Raw genomic sequence first — 15,736 nt, 5'->3', positions numbered from 1 at the left:
TTTTTTAAATTATTACAATATATATATTTTATATATAAATATGCTACATATAGCTTTAAAGATTAAATAAATAGATATATGCATGCAAATATAGAATTATAGCTCGTATGATTATGATTATAAATAAATAACAATAAATAAACAAATATGAAAGTATTTTAAGATTTAGAGTCAGTAAGTTAAAATATATATACAAACACCAAAGACACACAAAAATGACAAAATCGTGAATAAATAAATACAAAAAAAAAGCGAGTTAAAAATGTATAGATGGGTTAAAAACAGATTAAAAAAATATGTTAGTCACTAAGTTGAAATATATATACAAACATTTCAGACATAAATATGGTTAAAAAAACAAACAAACATAAAACTCGTTAAAACAGTATAAATACCTTAATAATTGTTTAATATAAATGAGTCACTGGATAATAAGTCAAGTTAAGAGAGAAAAAAAAAATCCGATAAACAAACTTAATAAAGGAAGACATCCAAGTGATTACCTCTATTTATCTGACCACTGCTATGCTCAATAAATGTCCGAAAAACGAAATCTCAAAAGAGGACCCAAAAGAAGAGGAGGAAAAAAAAAAACTCTCAAAGCCACAAATCAATTACTCTCTCCCCAATCAACAATGGTACAACTGGCTATTTAATGTGTTCCAGTTACACATTCAATATCCCTACCAATATACAGGACAATTAATCACATTTCAATATAAAGCTACAAAAGAAGAAAAAAAAAATCCCCCATCATGCAATAATATCAAAACCAGCTAGCTACACATATACAAAAATTATAATAATAATACAGAGTGCTGGCTCCTCCGATAACAGACAACGTGATCCGCGAAGATAAGGTGACCTTGATTGTCCACCAGCTAGGTGCAGTGAGTGGTGGTGGGTGACAGGTCTGTTCTTTCCAAGTGATAAAGTAGCCGACCCCGGCTTGGTGTCGCCGCTTCTCCTCTCGCTAGACCTCCAAATATCAGCTCGATCCACTCGAAAATTGGCAGACTCCCTTGCACCAATATCCTCGATTGTGCCGATTTTCAATCGAATCGGACAACAATAGCCCGCCCACCCACAAGGACAGTGCAGACCTGATGTCCGCCTGTCAACGGCCAGAGCCGAACTTCTTCGGTATGTGTAAAAATACACACATACAAATGCACAGAAACACACACATGCACAAACATTCACGCATGCACACATATACACACAGACATGATGATTGTGGAATAATAAAATAAAAATTAAACATGATCCAATTATTCAAGTTATGGAGTAATACAATTACCTAGCTGGATCGACCTCAAGTGAGGGAGGAGTAGTTTCAATTAGAGGCCTAATATGGGGCTCCAATAAATTTTGTAAATAACTTGCACCATATATTTTAAAACAAAATGCCATAATTTTAGAGCCCAGAGAATTCCCTCTGAACAAAGTCTGCATACAATCTGATACTTCAACTTCACGGTAAAACATATTCCACAGTAAAGGAGACAGAAGATGTTTAGCATCAAACAAAGTTACAAAAACTCTAGCTAATTCATCCTAAAATGAAATACAAATTAATTATTAATTAAAATATTAATTTTTATTAAATATTCATTTTTTCATAAAACAAACATAACTTATCATAAAAGATAGTTAATTATCAGAACATAGAACATAAACAATAAAGTAATATTAGATGTCAATAGCTCATAAAATATGCAAAGAAAAGTAAAATTTAAAAAATATAAAAATTCATTAAAGAACAAAATAAGTTATCATTAAATGGTGCATCAGAGCACACTAAGGAGGCAACCCCTCCATCTAACTCAGGGACCCGCTTCCCTTAAATACATCACAAAACTTCTACAAAGCAAAGAAGCCGGATTGTCTTTATGGAATAAAATCAGGAACCATCATAGGGTTTTATGAATAACCTATTGGAACGTTTTATCTTTATACAGACTGTGAGCCCTACAAGAGCTCCTTGAGAAAAATGACAACCATCTCATCAACATTGCAGTGATCCAGGAAGTACAATGAGTAATTGATTTTGGAAATACCCAAGGTCTGGTAGTCGGAAGCACTGTTCCTAGCCTAAAGAATCCATAAAACCATCTGGATATCACCAAATAGAGCATTTACCAGTCAGATTGACCATATTTTAATTAGCTCACGTCACAGGTCCAATCTCATTGCAGAAAGAGTGCATAGAGGAACCAATGTGTTCTGAGACTATAAACTTAATATAGCCTGAATACAGGCTAATTAATATACTATACTAAGGCTAGATAATATACTTAATAGTGCCCGGATTACCACCAAAAGAAATACCATTAGTTAGGCTATGAAGAAATTTAATGTGTCAAACCTGAAGGACTCCGCAGTGTGCGAAATCTAACAGCAGCACCTTAAAGCTCGTGGAGGAGCTAAGAGAAAGAAATAACATGATAGATGACCAGTGGACGGGAATGGCAAGAGCATTGAAAACCACTGCAGAGGAAACCCTTTGACTTTTGTGGTCATGCAATGACAAGTCACCATGGTTTGACAATGAATGAAGTTCTATCAAGAAAGATAGGAAGGAGGAAAAGAGACTGCACAAGAGAAAGAAGAGGATTTGGGAGAATAGCAGGATGGAAGACAATTTCAGAACAGTACACAATAGCCATCTTTACATTCAGTGTGTCAATGAGTGCCATAATTTTTTAAGGCAAAATGATGTAACTTTGTGCTAGAATGAGAATGGCAACCTATTAATGGAGAAAGAAGATATCTTGAAACAATGGGAAAGGTATTTCATAAAGAAGACAAAATGGAAAAAGATGGAATGGGCAGAGAAAAGGATGACTGCTTGAACGATGTAGAGACGCCAGATTATGAAGATATTGAGGTTGTATTGGAGAAAATTAAACATCACAAGACCCTGGGAATAGTTGAAAATCAAGAAGAGTTGCACCACTGTGGTGGAAATGAACTGATAAAGAAGCTCTATAACCTGATCCTGAATATATGGGAGGAAGAGGTGATTCCTGAGGAGTGGATAATAGGAATTATTTACCTTATTCACAAGAAAAGAGATTTGTTGGAATGTGACAACTATTGTCGTATAGTTCTCTTTTCAAGAGCATATAAAGTACTGTCTAATGTTCTCTTTGAGAGAAAAGAAAGCATGTCCAGCTAAGAAGCAGCTTAGAGTGTAGCACCCAGGATGGAGGCCAGCACCCCCCACAGTAGTGGAATACCACATAACAGGTGACCCATTCCATAATATGGGGCCCAAAATAGTAGTACTAGTAAGCGGAGCATGCATCTTATCTCCTACTTTCCACTAGTAATACAAATTGGTGACCATTATAATAATACTAATTATAATAATTATAGTAATATCCATCTCTCAGCAGCAATAGATATAATTTCCCAAACATCTAAATTAAATATAACTAAACTAACACTATTATAATAAAGGCAGCTTACAGCTTAAAAGCCAAGCATTACTGGCTTTAAAAAAAAGGCAGCTACAATCTAAACTGTGCCTTGATGAACACCATGGGGGCTGAAGTGATGAACTGCTTTGGTTGGACAGGAATTCTCTTAGAAAAATTACAGAGATCTGCATAGGTCACTGTAGATTTAATAAACATATCTTTAACCTCAAGCTTACAGAGACACCCTTATGAAGATTCTACAATGCTGAGGATGAAATGACATACTACATTATATGCTGGTGTGACCAATTTTCAGGTTTGAAGTTCACGCTGTTTGGAGTGGATCCTGTTGTGGATCCCAAGTGGTGTAAATTGATCAATCCCTCAAGCTTACAATCATTATGATGTTATGGTGCCACAACGCTACAATGTTGTAATAGCGCCCATAAGGAATATATCACAGTACTTATTGCAAGTATAAAAAAAAAATCATTATTATACCTCTCTATCAGCCTACCCTCCATCTACAAGTAATTATCTTTCTTTCAATATATCACTTTCATTTCAATCTATCTTTTATTTTTTAACTAAACCCCTTATAAATGGAGTACTTCAAATTCGATTCAGGTATTACTCAGGTATTATTGAACAGTCTTGTGAGGATGACAATGTTGGGCTGTAAGTGTGGTCTACGTATCAAAGCTGACCTATCCAACCTCTTTAACATGAACTGTGGTATATGAAAGGGTAATGCACTTGCTTACCTCCTTTTTAACTTTGAAGGAGAGAAAGCAATACAAATGTCTGGAATCCAGTTTGGTTTCCTGTTCAAGAGCACAGTTCAGCTCTTAAGATATGCTGATAATTTTGATATTGTAGCCAGATCGGAGGATGCATTAAGAGAGTCGTTCCTGACCCTAGAAGATAGAAACTTGGACTAATAATTCATGAAGCTAATACAAAGCACCTGAGAGTTTGAGGGGAGGAACCAGGGATTGGTTGAGGTTGGAACCTACAGTTTCAAAAGGGTAAATAGCTTTATTTATCTGGGTCAGGGGTGGATGTTAGATGAAAGGACTTGGTGTCAACGAATACATAGCTACTGCTTTGGGTTTGGGACTGGAAAGCTGCAGCAATTGATCGCAATAACTGGCTTTTGGAGGAGACCCAGTCTTGGTAATAGGAATACGTCTGTATTAATATAAGCATGTATTATTAAGTGACAACCTAATTAAGAATGATGGAGTAATATGAGAACCCAGTGGCATATAACACCTTAGGTGAGTGACATGCAGAGGAAGAAAGACAGAGATTTCATTGACTTTGAAAATGAAGTAGTTTGGTTTTACATTGTTCTGTTCTGTAGCTATTGACCCAAAGAGGTAAGTGGCTCAGTCTTATAATAACAGAGATAATTTAATTCTCTTGGAATATTTATTATTTTTAATTTTCCTCAGTACTTGTGCTTAGTCATGAGATTTTTATATGCTACCCTTAGCATTCATACATCAGCTAAATTCAACAATGAAAAATGTACAATTGGTGAAATTCAGGGCAGAAAAATTTTTTGGTTATCTTTAATGCTTCAAGGTATCATTTTTAACAAATTTTCTGGTTGTGGCTTACTGACTGGTCTTTCTTAACCCTTGGTTGTATTGCTATTACCACAGTATTAATGGATTATGTTATTTATAATTTTGTTTTCCTGTTTAATAAGTAGCTCATGTAACTAATGTTATTTTTTCAAACCTTTTAGTACAGTCATTGATAAATAACAGGCAAATCTTTATGCCTTTAAAGGTAGATTAATAATAGTTTTATTAATTATACTGATTAAAGATGGCTAAGATATACATAAAGTTTAATGCTGGGCAGGAATTAGAGAACATTGAATATAACAAAAGGAAAGTTAATTTAATGAGCATTGATTTGCTATAAAAAAAAAAAGTGGTTGCTCCCCAATGTTCTAGAATAATTAACAAATAATAATATTTACAAATTTATAAACTTAAAAAAAAAGTTAGTAGTATCGTTACCTACATAAACTTACGTTAAGCCAGAATAACTAAAAGCAAAAAAACAGACTTTAAATTCTAGACTATATAAGTTAAACCAGTTTATGAATGCCACTTTTTTCATAATACTAAGAAAGGAATTCACAATTATAATACTAAAGGAAGCTGCTGTTAAATATTGTAATGTAATTTTAAAGATGGATGATAGCTAACATATGGCAAATTAAACAATATAATAGAAGTAGAAACAATCAAAAGCGTGTTATAAAAATATTTTAACTGACAAGGTGAATGTAAAATATATCCTCACCGATTTTGATCAAAATATCTTGATGATTTCACATTGAAAAAAAAAAACAATCTGAATCCAATGGGCCTTGAGAGCTGATTAAAAATTTAACTTCCTGAAACTGCTTTATTTTATATCATGAGTTCAAAAAATAATATCAACTTGATTCTTCCACCAAAATAATTTTAGGATTATGATGGAGCATCCCTGATGAAGGCCTGAAATTCAGGTTGAAATATCAGCACGAATAAATAAGTTTTTGTTTACTTGTACTTTTTTTCTGACCGGATGCCTGACCATCTCCTCACATTTAGGATGATTTATTTTTATTTTTGTTCTCAGCTCCCTGGCCCCATTGGATGAAATGGTTGGACATGGGTAGATTTTTTTCAATGTATAATACCAAAAAAAAGTTTATCAAAATCGGTGAGGACACACCGTATGCTTTCCTGCATAAAATGCATAGATTAAATTTGAAAAAAAAAAAAAAACTAAAGATTTGCTACCTTTAGCTCATTTTCACCAAACCTTAGGGAAATAATACTTTAGATAATGTGAGTTATAAGTAAAACTAAAGCATCTAATAACAGTAACAAAAATATATGATTTATGTTAGAAGCTTGTTAATTAAATTCGTTTCTGGTCCCATATGAAATTTATTGAACATTTCTCAGTTCAAGCAATGGACTAATATATATATTAAAAATGTGAGCAAGCTCAAAAGTTTGATCTTTATTCTTATACTTCAAACAAGATTATATGGACACTGAAGGCAAGAATCCATTATAAAAATCATTTCAGACATTAGAAACACAATTAAAGATCAGTAGTTATTACTTTTTCTTATCTAGAGCCCATTTATAAGACTCAATTAAATCTCACATTCATCTGGAAAGCTTGGGACGTTAAAGTTCCAAACTGAATGCAATAGTACAGGATCAACAAAAAATAAATTGATGTTTAATTATAATCATTAGTAATAATAATATTTAGATCATATATACATATTTTAAAACATAGAGGGATCTACCCAGTAAAATTAAAATTTAAGTTGAAAGGTACATTTAAATTTAAAAATAAATTCATTTTTAACAAGATTAAAAAGTAATTCATAATTACAACAAATTTAATCAATACATCTTCAATAGTCTATTACAGAATACAGACAAAAAATCTCAAAACAAATACCATCTGTGCAGTAGTAACAACATTTGCTAATGCCATAGCAATAGGCAATTCTCCTTTATCACTTATCATTGTAACTAGCTGGACTAGCTGCTCAAATCGATCAGCTAAAACTGTTTCAGCCAATGTATCAAATTCAGTACCTTGCTGCAAAATTTTAGTAAGAACTTCCATAAAAGCAGCTCTGGTTTGTAAATCTCTATTATAACCGAGATCTAAAAAGAAAGTTATAAATTAAACTCAGATAAATAAGTATTACTGAAAAGAAAACAGTTTATCTTTCGAAAACTTTGACCAAATTTAATTCAAAACCCTCCTAATAAAAAAAAAGTTCTTCTAGTAATCAAAACTTAAGAGGAGGAAAGATACGATATACTACGTCACTATAAAAGTTTTTGTGCATTAATTCATTGCTGCCATTAAAGACTGCATTTTAATCCTTATTTGATTCTGATAAAAACAATATGTACATTTTTGTTGACTTTTACCAATCTTTTATGCAATTATATATAGTATCTGCCTTTCATTATGTTTTTTGAATTTTGCTAACAATTTTGAGCAAACAAATTGTCGTTAGTGGCTTCCTGACACACTACTGGATAAAAGGACTAAGTGCACTCGATAGCAGGCCGAGGAAATTTGTGAAAACTTGGTGGATTGTAACAAAGTAGAATATATGTTCAATTTTGAGAATAATAGTCTTTAAGATGAACCTAAATCATGTCAAAATTTCGGGGTTAATGATGCAGAATTACTTGAGACAGTCGGCCAGGATCTGCTTGTGATTGCTCGAGGATTATCGTCTGAAATAGTGGTTTCAAGTTGGCATTAAAAAAATAAAACATAATGTCCGAAATGTACCACCCAGATCAGCTCCTCATGACTTGCTAGCCAAGTCACCCAAATTCAACGACAGGTTGTTATTTGAAAACATTTGCATGAAAATCCAAAAGATAATGGAATTTAGAAAATAATAGTAACAAGCAATAAAAATAGATGTTTATGAAACATTAACTGAAAACATTGGTTGCCATAAGATCCCGAGAGCCTCAAGCAGAGATTTACCAAAATCCATTGTTCAAACTTAGTCAAACAATAATTCTCAGTAATGGAAGGCATCCAGCATTTTGTTCCACCCTCTTTACAACACATACTTTGCAACAAATGACTATTGTATTTTCTAGTCAATGATACATTTTTTGACTTAGAAATCAATAAAACTTGTTTGCGTTTCACAGTTGGAGCAAAAATTTTCAAAATTTGATTAAAAACGATTTTTTTAATAACATATTAAATAATTACTAAATCAGTCAAAGAAACAATCAGGAAACATAAGAGTTGATACAAGATCCTAATGTAATAAAAGTCATGAAGGTAAGAGGTTGAAATGAGCTAGTCATGTGGTGAGAACAAGCAATGATATGAACCCAAAGAACTTACTGACAGTAGTTATACATGGAACACATAAAGCAGGAAGGGGAAACTGCATTGGTAGGATTATATGAACAATGATGCCAGACCATATCCGATGAAGGCAACTGATATTCAAAACTGGATGTTGGCTGCAAAATAATATTGTAATTTGGCTTTGAAGGATCCAGAAAAAAATATAATATGATCCTTATTTCGTGGGAGAGAGTAGCTCAGTGGTAAGGCACTAGCTACTAACTATAAGGACTCAGGTTCGATTCTGGTTGTGACAGATGATTATTTCTGTTTCACTGTAGCCGTGAGTCAGCCCTGTGGGTTCGGGACCCCTCTTGGGTCCACCCAGCCTCAGTATGTGGGTACCCTTAATTGGGTAAAAATCTGGCAGGCAAGTGTGATCCTGACCAAATCACCTCTTTGCACAACTATTGGTCTAGTAACAGTATTTCTTTACAAAGTACTGCACCCCCGACCCTTCATGGGTTGTAGCGGTACAAATTTAATTTTTTTTTTAATCTTAATTTCTGTACTTTTAATATTTAATTATGCCTATTCTTTATTATAATAGAATAAAATAAATATTTTTATGAAAACTTAAAACATGAGTATGCTTGAAAGCAAGAAAGTTATTAATATTCAATAACAACATAACGATTACCTATTGAATGCATGAGTCCACTATCTATATTTGCAGATAATAAATTGGACATAGCTTGTATAGTAGCATTCCGTAAAGTAGCAAGTTTGCCATCAGATACTCTCTGTCTTGAAACATCCTTTTCCATATCCTGTGCATCACTACAGTCGTTTAACAAGTTCATGAACAAAGTGAAATACCTGAAAATAAGATGATGAAAAAATTATTTAAGATGACAATCTTGTTTCCTTTTTTGGCTCTTGTAACAATAATGTAGTCATTGGATTTGAGGAAGGATCGGATAAAGGATAGGTCTTTAAAAAATAAGGGGGGAAACAGTTTCTTGTTTACTAACTAGTGCAAAAAATCTACTTACTTCTGCATACTCCTTAACTACTTTTCCCAGCACCCTCACCATCAAAAAATCAATATTGCCAAAAATCTTATACACTGATCCCTATCATTATTAGATCCCCAGTACCACAATACAAATATTCACTATATTACAATGATCTTACTTTCACTTAACTTTCCACCTAACATTATACACAAACTCTTAGACTCTACCATCAACCGTTTAACACCTATCCCACTTTCTTCAACCACATCCCATTCCCTTACTACATAGATCCTTTCCATATGTCCCCTTTCTCACTGATAACATATAGAAACTGTTACGTTCAATCATTCCTTCCCTACAACTTGGACTCAAGTCCAAAAATAAAATCTCTTACCTTCTTACTAAAGATCCTATTCCTCTCCCATACCACTATGTTGTCTATTGTATTCCTAGCTAATCCCCAAACAGTAATTCTTCCTTTATAGGTGAAACCAAGAACTAACTCAGATCCCATATTTCTCAACACAAATTATCCGTAACTTCTCACAATCCAGCTGCCTCCAAATTCTCAGAACATGCCCTCATGCCTAATCACTCTTTTGATTTTGACCATACCACTATTTTAGCCACTGTTCCTAATTACCAAAAGAGGCTCATCACATAATTGATTTACATACACCTCGAACCTCTTCCTATTAACCAAAAAATTGATAAAATCTGTATCTCACATACCTACAGCATTAAGGCGTAGGGAGTTGGCGACCCCATCGCCCGGTCATTGTACCGTAATCAGCCACTGGCCCTCCAGGTTGGGGGAACATAAATTCTGACACTCACACAGTACACTATAACAGCATATAACACCAAGGTCATTTACAGAACACCCTAGGATTACCTTTCCTAAGAAGTAGGTCTGGCTACGTAAAGGGGATTATATCCCCACCGGATACCTAGTGCCAGGCGAGGTGCACGCCTGTCCAGGTTAGCAACTGGAGAAGCATAGCACATTACTGCACCCAGCATAATACATTACACCCAAAGGTCAATACAGCAGTCCCTTACTCCTCCCTCTACTGCTGGAGTAGCCCTCCTGGGAGAGCTGTCCCAGTGGGTACAGGGAAAAACAAGGAATGGCACTCCCCAGCCGCTGAGATTTTGCACGAGCCCGCTCCTCTTAACCCAGAAGGAGTGGCTGTTCTATCACCTCAGTGTAAAATTTAAAATTTAGTGTCAGTTGGTGATTGGATGGGACCCTGCTGCATGTTCCGGAGTTGCTCCTCCGAAGCCACTAGACTCCACTCCAGGGAGCAAGCTTTTTCAGTGAGGTAGGGTTGAGAGCTGGAATGGCTGGACACCTACTCATTCCATTACTAACACCATTCAAGAAACATTACAGATAACTCATTAAAAAATCAATGGATAATTTAAATGAAGAGCAGCCTAAAGTGCCAGCTGCGATGGAAGAAGATGCGAGAGGTGGATGAATGAGCCATGACCAAGGAGAAGACCACTGGCGTTCGATAACTCTGGACTCCAGGCGGATCAAGGATGGTTTCTCCTCACATATTCTAATGGGGAGACGAGAGACTGGCTTCTTGAATGGGTACCTCCCACAGACCGTAGGTTTGTGGTAAGGCGGTCCAGACCACCTAAGAGCAATATTTAAGGTGCCGAGCAACATGATCACCTGGTTGGAAGCAAATGACTGGTGGTTGAGATACAAGTTGGTTCGACTGACTGTATGGAGAGCACCAGTCTATTCGACAAAAAGCAGCCACCCCCAGGAGGGGCAAAGGAAAAGGGCAAGTGTCAATAGGTGCTTGCCTTTCCTGTATTCCTCCTCATCTACCACACCAATGATGAAGGTAAGACAAATTAATATTCAACATAATAAGTCGGCTACTGCTGAATTAGCCAAGTAACTTTCCGGGGTCAAATCAACCCTAGTGAAAATTCAAGAACCATATTGTTATAGAGGGACTATTGGAGAATTAGGGGGTATAGGCGAAAGGATAATCCGCCCAACCCCATTTGAAGACACAACCCGAGGACTTGCATCTAGGTCTCCAAGGACCTACAGGTGCTGCCTCTCCCTCAGCTTAATACCAAAGACATCATGACCATGGTACTAAACATCAAGGTTGGTATTAATAAGACTAAATTGTTAATAAGATCTGTTTATGTCCTCCATAGCTTAGATCCACCTTACCAATACTTAAAAAGACTTCTCCAACTTGCTAGGGAGGTAGATTTACCACTCTTAACTGGCGGAGATATTAATGCTCACCAATTATTGTAGGGAAGCACAGACACCAAAGAGCGAGGCGAAGCCTTGCTGGAATTTTTAGTCTCAACAGATTTAGAAATACTTAACAGAGAGGGCGAAGCAACCTTTGTTACAAGAGCAAGACTGGACCCTTTGTAAAGACTGGAGGGTCTCACCTCAGACATAACACTGTCTCACCATAGGTTAATCTCATTTAAGATAATAGCTGAAAAACCGCTACTCACAGTGAAGAGAAACCCGAGAAATACAGACTGGGGTCTTTTCAGAGAGGGGCTGGAATGTGATTTGACAATAGCTAAAGTGGTGGAAAGCGAGTTACCTACAATGCTGCTCACCACTTCTAAATAAAACACCCGCTTTAGATACTAAGATTAGTTACTTACACCCTAAGTTAGAGGATTGGATAAAGGGTTTAATGGAAACCCCAGGAGATTATCTGCCCTGTTTCACTGACGGATCGAGAATGGATTCGACAGAACTAACAGGGGCAGGGGTTTACATAGAAGAATTAGGCATAGAACTGAGCTTCCCACTTGGCAAGCACTTGACCGTCTTTCAGGCAGAAGTGTTTGCCATCTGGTCAGTAGCTTTATGGCCTGAAGTCACTAGCTGTGAAAGGACTGGCATCACCATATTTTCAGATAGTCTGTATGCCTTTCAAGTCTTGGAGTCGCCTTTCAAGTCTTGGAGTCGCCTTTCAAGTCTTGGAGTCGCCTTTCAAGTCTTGGAGTCGCCTAGAGTCACCTCTAATTTGATAAGAGTGTAAACAAGCCTTAGAATCATTAGCGTGCTTAAAGAAGCTTCAGCTTGTAATGATAAAGCTGACCAGCTTGCTAGAAACGGGGCTGAGCACCCTCCTATAGGACCAGAACCATTCCTAGGCAACTCTAAAAGTCATCATGAGTAGTTCATGATGACACCTGCTGCTTATGCAGACAGGCTTCAGAGACTGCCTTACATTACATAGCAGATTGTGGTAGGTATGCTTCACTATGATACAGGCTTTTAGGCTCTTATATAATTACAGGAAATGAGGCTTCCTCTATAGATTGGGAGTCCCTTTTGAATTTCATTTTTTTTTTTCATTTGCGCGACAGACCGTGGAGCTCCAATTTCTAAAGTACATCGCGTGTTTCCTCACGTGGTTTTCATAGGGTGGGTCTGTCACTCCCACGCCTATTTTTGTGAGAGCCACCCATTGGCTAACGGGCCTCACAAATGCCAAAGGTACTCCTAAATATGTATATGTTTTTGTATACTCCAACTTTGTGTCGTACCAATAAAGAGGTTTAAGATGTTTTAACTTGGGTGATTTATGGAATACAAGAACTTTTGACTTTCCAAGGTTAAAGAGTTATTTGCTCAGTATTGCTGCAGGATCTTTAAATTTCTTTGCGCACTATACCAGTTATTACTTAGAAGGATTATGTCTTCTGCTAGTCGTCAATGCTAACTCCTGTGGCTCCGTTATCCTGGAAAAAATGAATAATATCAGACAAGAAGAGGATGAAGAGTGCTGGACTGAGGTTTTCCCCTTGTAGTAGTCCAAGAGTTACGTCTATTTCTTCACTTAATTGACGATTTATTAAAATTTGGGTGGTAGCATTGTCATACAATATCTTCATGATTCTAATTATTTTACCACTAACGCCAAGTGCTAAAAGCTTTTCCCACAGCAGGTTGTGGTTAATGGAATCAAATGCCTTCTTCAGGTCAATAAACACCGTATATAGATAATTTCCTTTTGTCTTGAAATTTATTGCTATCAGTGCATTAAGGGTAAAAACATGATCAATGCAGCCTTTCTTGCTTCTAAATCCTGCCTGCTCTTCAGGGATAATATTTTCAGAGTCAGCTCACAACATAAGTCTTCTTGCAAGGATATTAGTAAATAATTTTGCCATAGTATTTATTAAGGATATCCCACAGTAATTATCTGTATCTTTTCTGTCACCTTTCTTAAATAACAAATGAAGTTTTGATTTTGACCAAGGAAGTGGTGGTTTTTCGTGGTTCATTACAAGGTTAAATAAATTTTGTGTGACTTTGTGTGATTAGGAATTTACAAAATGCTTTTCACATCGAACATTAAGAGGGTCCGATTTTGTAACGCTAGCAACTTGCTCTGTTTCCCAAAATTTGTTTATTTCTCACGAGAAATCATGGCATTGAGCATATGGAGAGTTTGTGTAATGAAGGACCGTACTGCGATTTGGACCTTTGTCAGGTGAATTTCTGTAAATTGGTTCCATTAAAATCCAACCAAAATCGTTTCGAGTGCTCTAGGTGCCCCTTGTTCAGATTGTAAATTACCCACACGTAATATATCCACAAATATGTCTGCCCTTAACAGAAAATCAAAAGGTCGTGATTGATGAAAATATGGATCAGCCATGTCTGAGGATGAACTTTCTCTACTATCCCCTTTGGAATATAAATAGCCAAGATGTTAAGTTCAGGCTTAGAAACTTTTCGGAGAGCTATGACACAAGGTGCTTCAAATGTGATGACCTGGTTATTAAAGCCCACCAATCGATGTCTATTGAAAAATCGAAATCTTTTTTTCTTTTCTATTTTTTGTTCATTGTTAATTCAAATAAGCATTTAAAGATGACATTTACTGCAGCACAAGCAAATTTTGTTATTGAAAGGATGAAAATTCACACTGCAATGTCACAGGACCTGCACAATGTAATTGGAGATTTAGAAAGGTTTACAGGAGAAATGGGTGAGTTAAACCATTTTATCAAAAGAGGTTACCGACTTATAGTTAAGGTAGTGGAAGACCAACTAAACAAAGGAGATGCAGACTCATTGAAGGCGGCCTTGGTGTGCAGGATAATGAAAAGTATTCTAAATCAAATTCAGGCCTAAATGAACACCATGGCCTGTTGTCAAGGATAGACTGAGGAAAGCTTTCAGATGCGGAAGATGGATGACAGCGGAAGGCATCCTCCAAATGTTAAGGGAGGTGAGAAAACCTCGGCAGTCTAGTGGGCAGTTTGCTGGCGTTCTCCTTACCTGGTATTACCTAATCAATAAGAAAATGAGAGAAACAGTGAATGTCGAGGAGGTCAAGGGAAGAATGGGGTTTCTGACCACAATCCTGAAGGTTCAGCTGGCTAAAGAGAAGGGAAGAAAGGAAGGCCTACCCAGTGGGCGATCTTTTGTCAAGTGAGCTCAAGAGCTCAAGATGACAGATGTCAGTGCTAGGGAGGAGGAATCCCGAATGGATATTGAAGAACTGGGATGGACGAGGATTATGTACAATCGGCCTAGGACTACTCTGCCATCCTGAAGAAGAGAGTACAAGGATAGCGGTAGGGAGGAAATGTTTAATAGGGACAGAAGTTCAGGGCAAGCAATACCCAGACCAGCAGCAGGCTAGAGGACTGCAAGTGGATGCAGTAAAGTTGAGCAACTGGTGGGTCAATGTCCTCGAACTCGGTGTTTCGAGGGTGGAAACAAGAGACACATAGCTATACAATGTCCCTATGTGTTCCGTAGGCAGGGATCAGGCCAGGTGGAATCAATGGAAGTTAATACCCATATTCTCAGGAGAAGAGGAGTACTCCAGAGAAGAAACAGAGAAAGAGTTTAAAAGTTTTGAAAAAAGATTAATAGGTTATTAGCTAGCTAGTAGGAGTATTCATGATCTTTAGTTTAACATGTTAAAGCATGTTAGATGGAGTATGAAGTCACCTAACAGGCCAACTGAGCTCGTCACCATTTATTTTGTTGTGTAAGGTTACTTGCTCGTAGTTTGTATTTTAATTGTGTTAGTATTGTTATGGATGTTTTTAAAACTAATAAAGCAATGTATGACAATAATAATAATAATAACAACGTAATGACAGTTGATAATTAGCTCATCTTGATTCTCTTCCTCGCCAGTTAGAAGACCAATAAGACACTCAGTGGGGAAACCTTCACACAACTTCCACTTTTCACTCAATTGAGGCATGTTGTAATAGATTACTTAAATCAAAACTTAGGAGTAAACAATAACATGAAGTTTTGGAAGGAAAGGTTTAAAAAACAAGCTGGTCAGAAAATCCACTAGGAGCTCTTATGCATTTACCGTTTGACATGACTTTAAATAGGGCTGCTCACAATCTTATACTTATAAC

The 15,736-nt window shown here is 36.3% G+C and overlaps 1 protein-coding gene across 1 annotated transcript in view; it reads right to left on the bottom strand.

The window, feature by feature from the left end:
- LOC106691299 (neurofibromin) overlaps positions 1 to 15,736 on the bottom strand; it is a gene marked incomplete at its 3' end in the record, with an annotated part of 75,740 nt that overhangs the window by 42,189 nt on the left and 17,815 nt on the right. Inside the window, 3 exon segments of the mRNA XM_067045991.1 lie at positions 1,301 to 1,557; positions 6,918 to 7,129; positions 9,001 to 9,179. Of these exon segments, the coding sequence (XP_066902092.1) occupies positions 1,301 to 1,557; positions 6,918 to 7,129; positions 9,001 to 9,179 (648 nt within the window).

The sequence above is a fragment of the Halyomorpha halys genome, unplaced genomic scaffold (assembly GCF_000696795.3).
Source record: "Halyomorpha halys isolate HHAL.00 unplaced genomic scaffold, Hhal_1.1 Scaffold2222.1, whole genome shotgun sequence".
NCBI classification, from domain to species: domain Eukaryota; kingdom Metazoa; phylum Arthropoda; class Insecta; order Hemiptera; family Pentatomidae; genus Halyomorpha; species Halyomorpha halys.
Note: the sequence above shows the minus strand (reverse complement) of the source record. Positions and strands in the feature narration are given on the sequence as shown.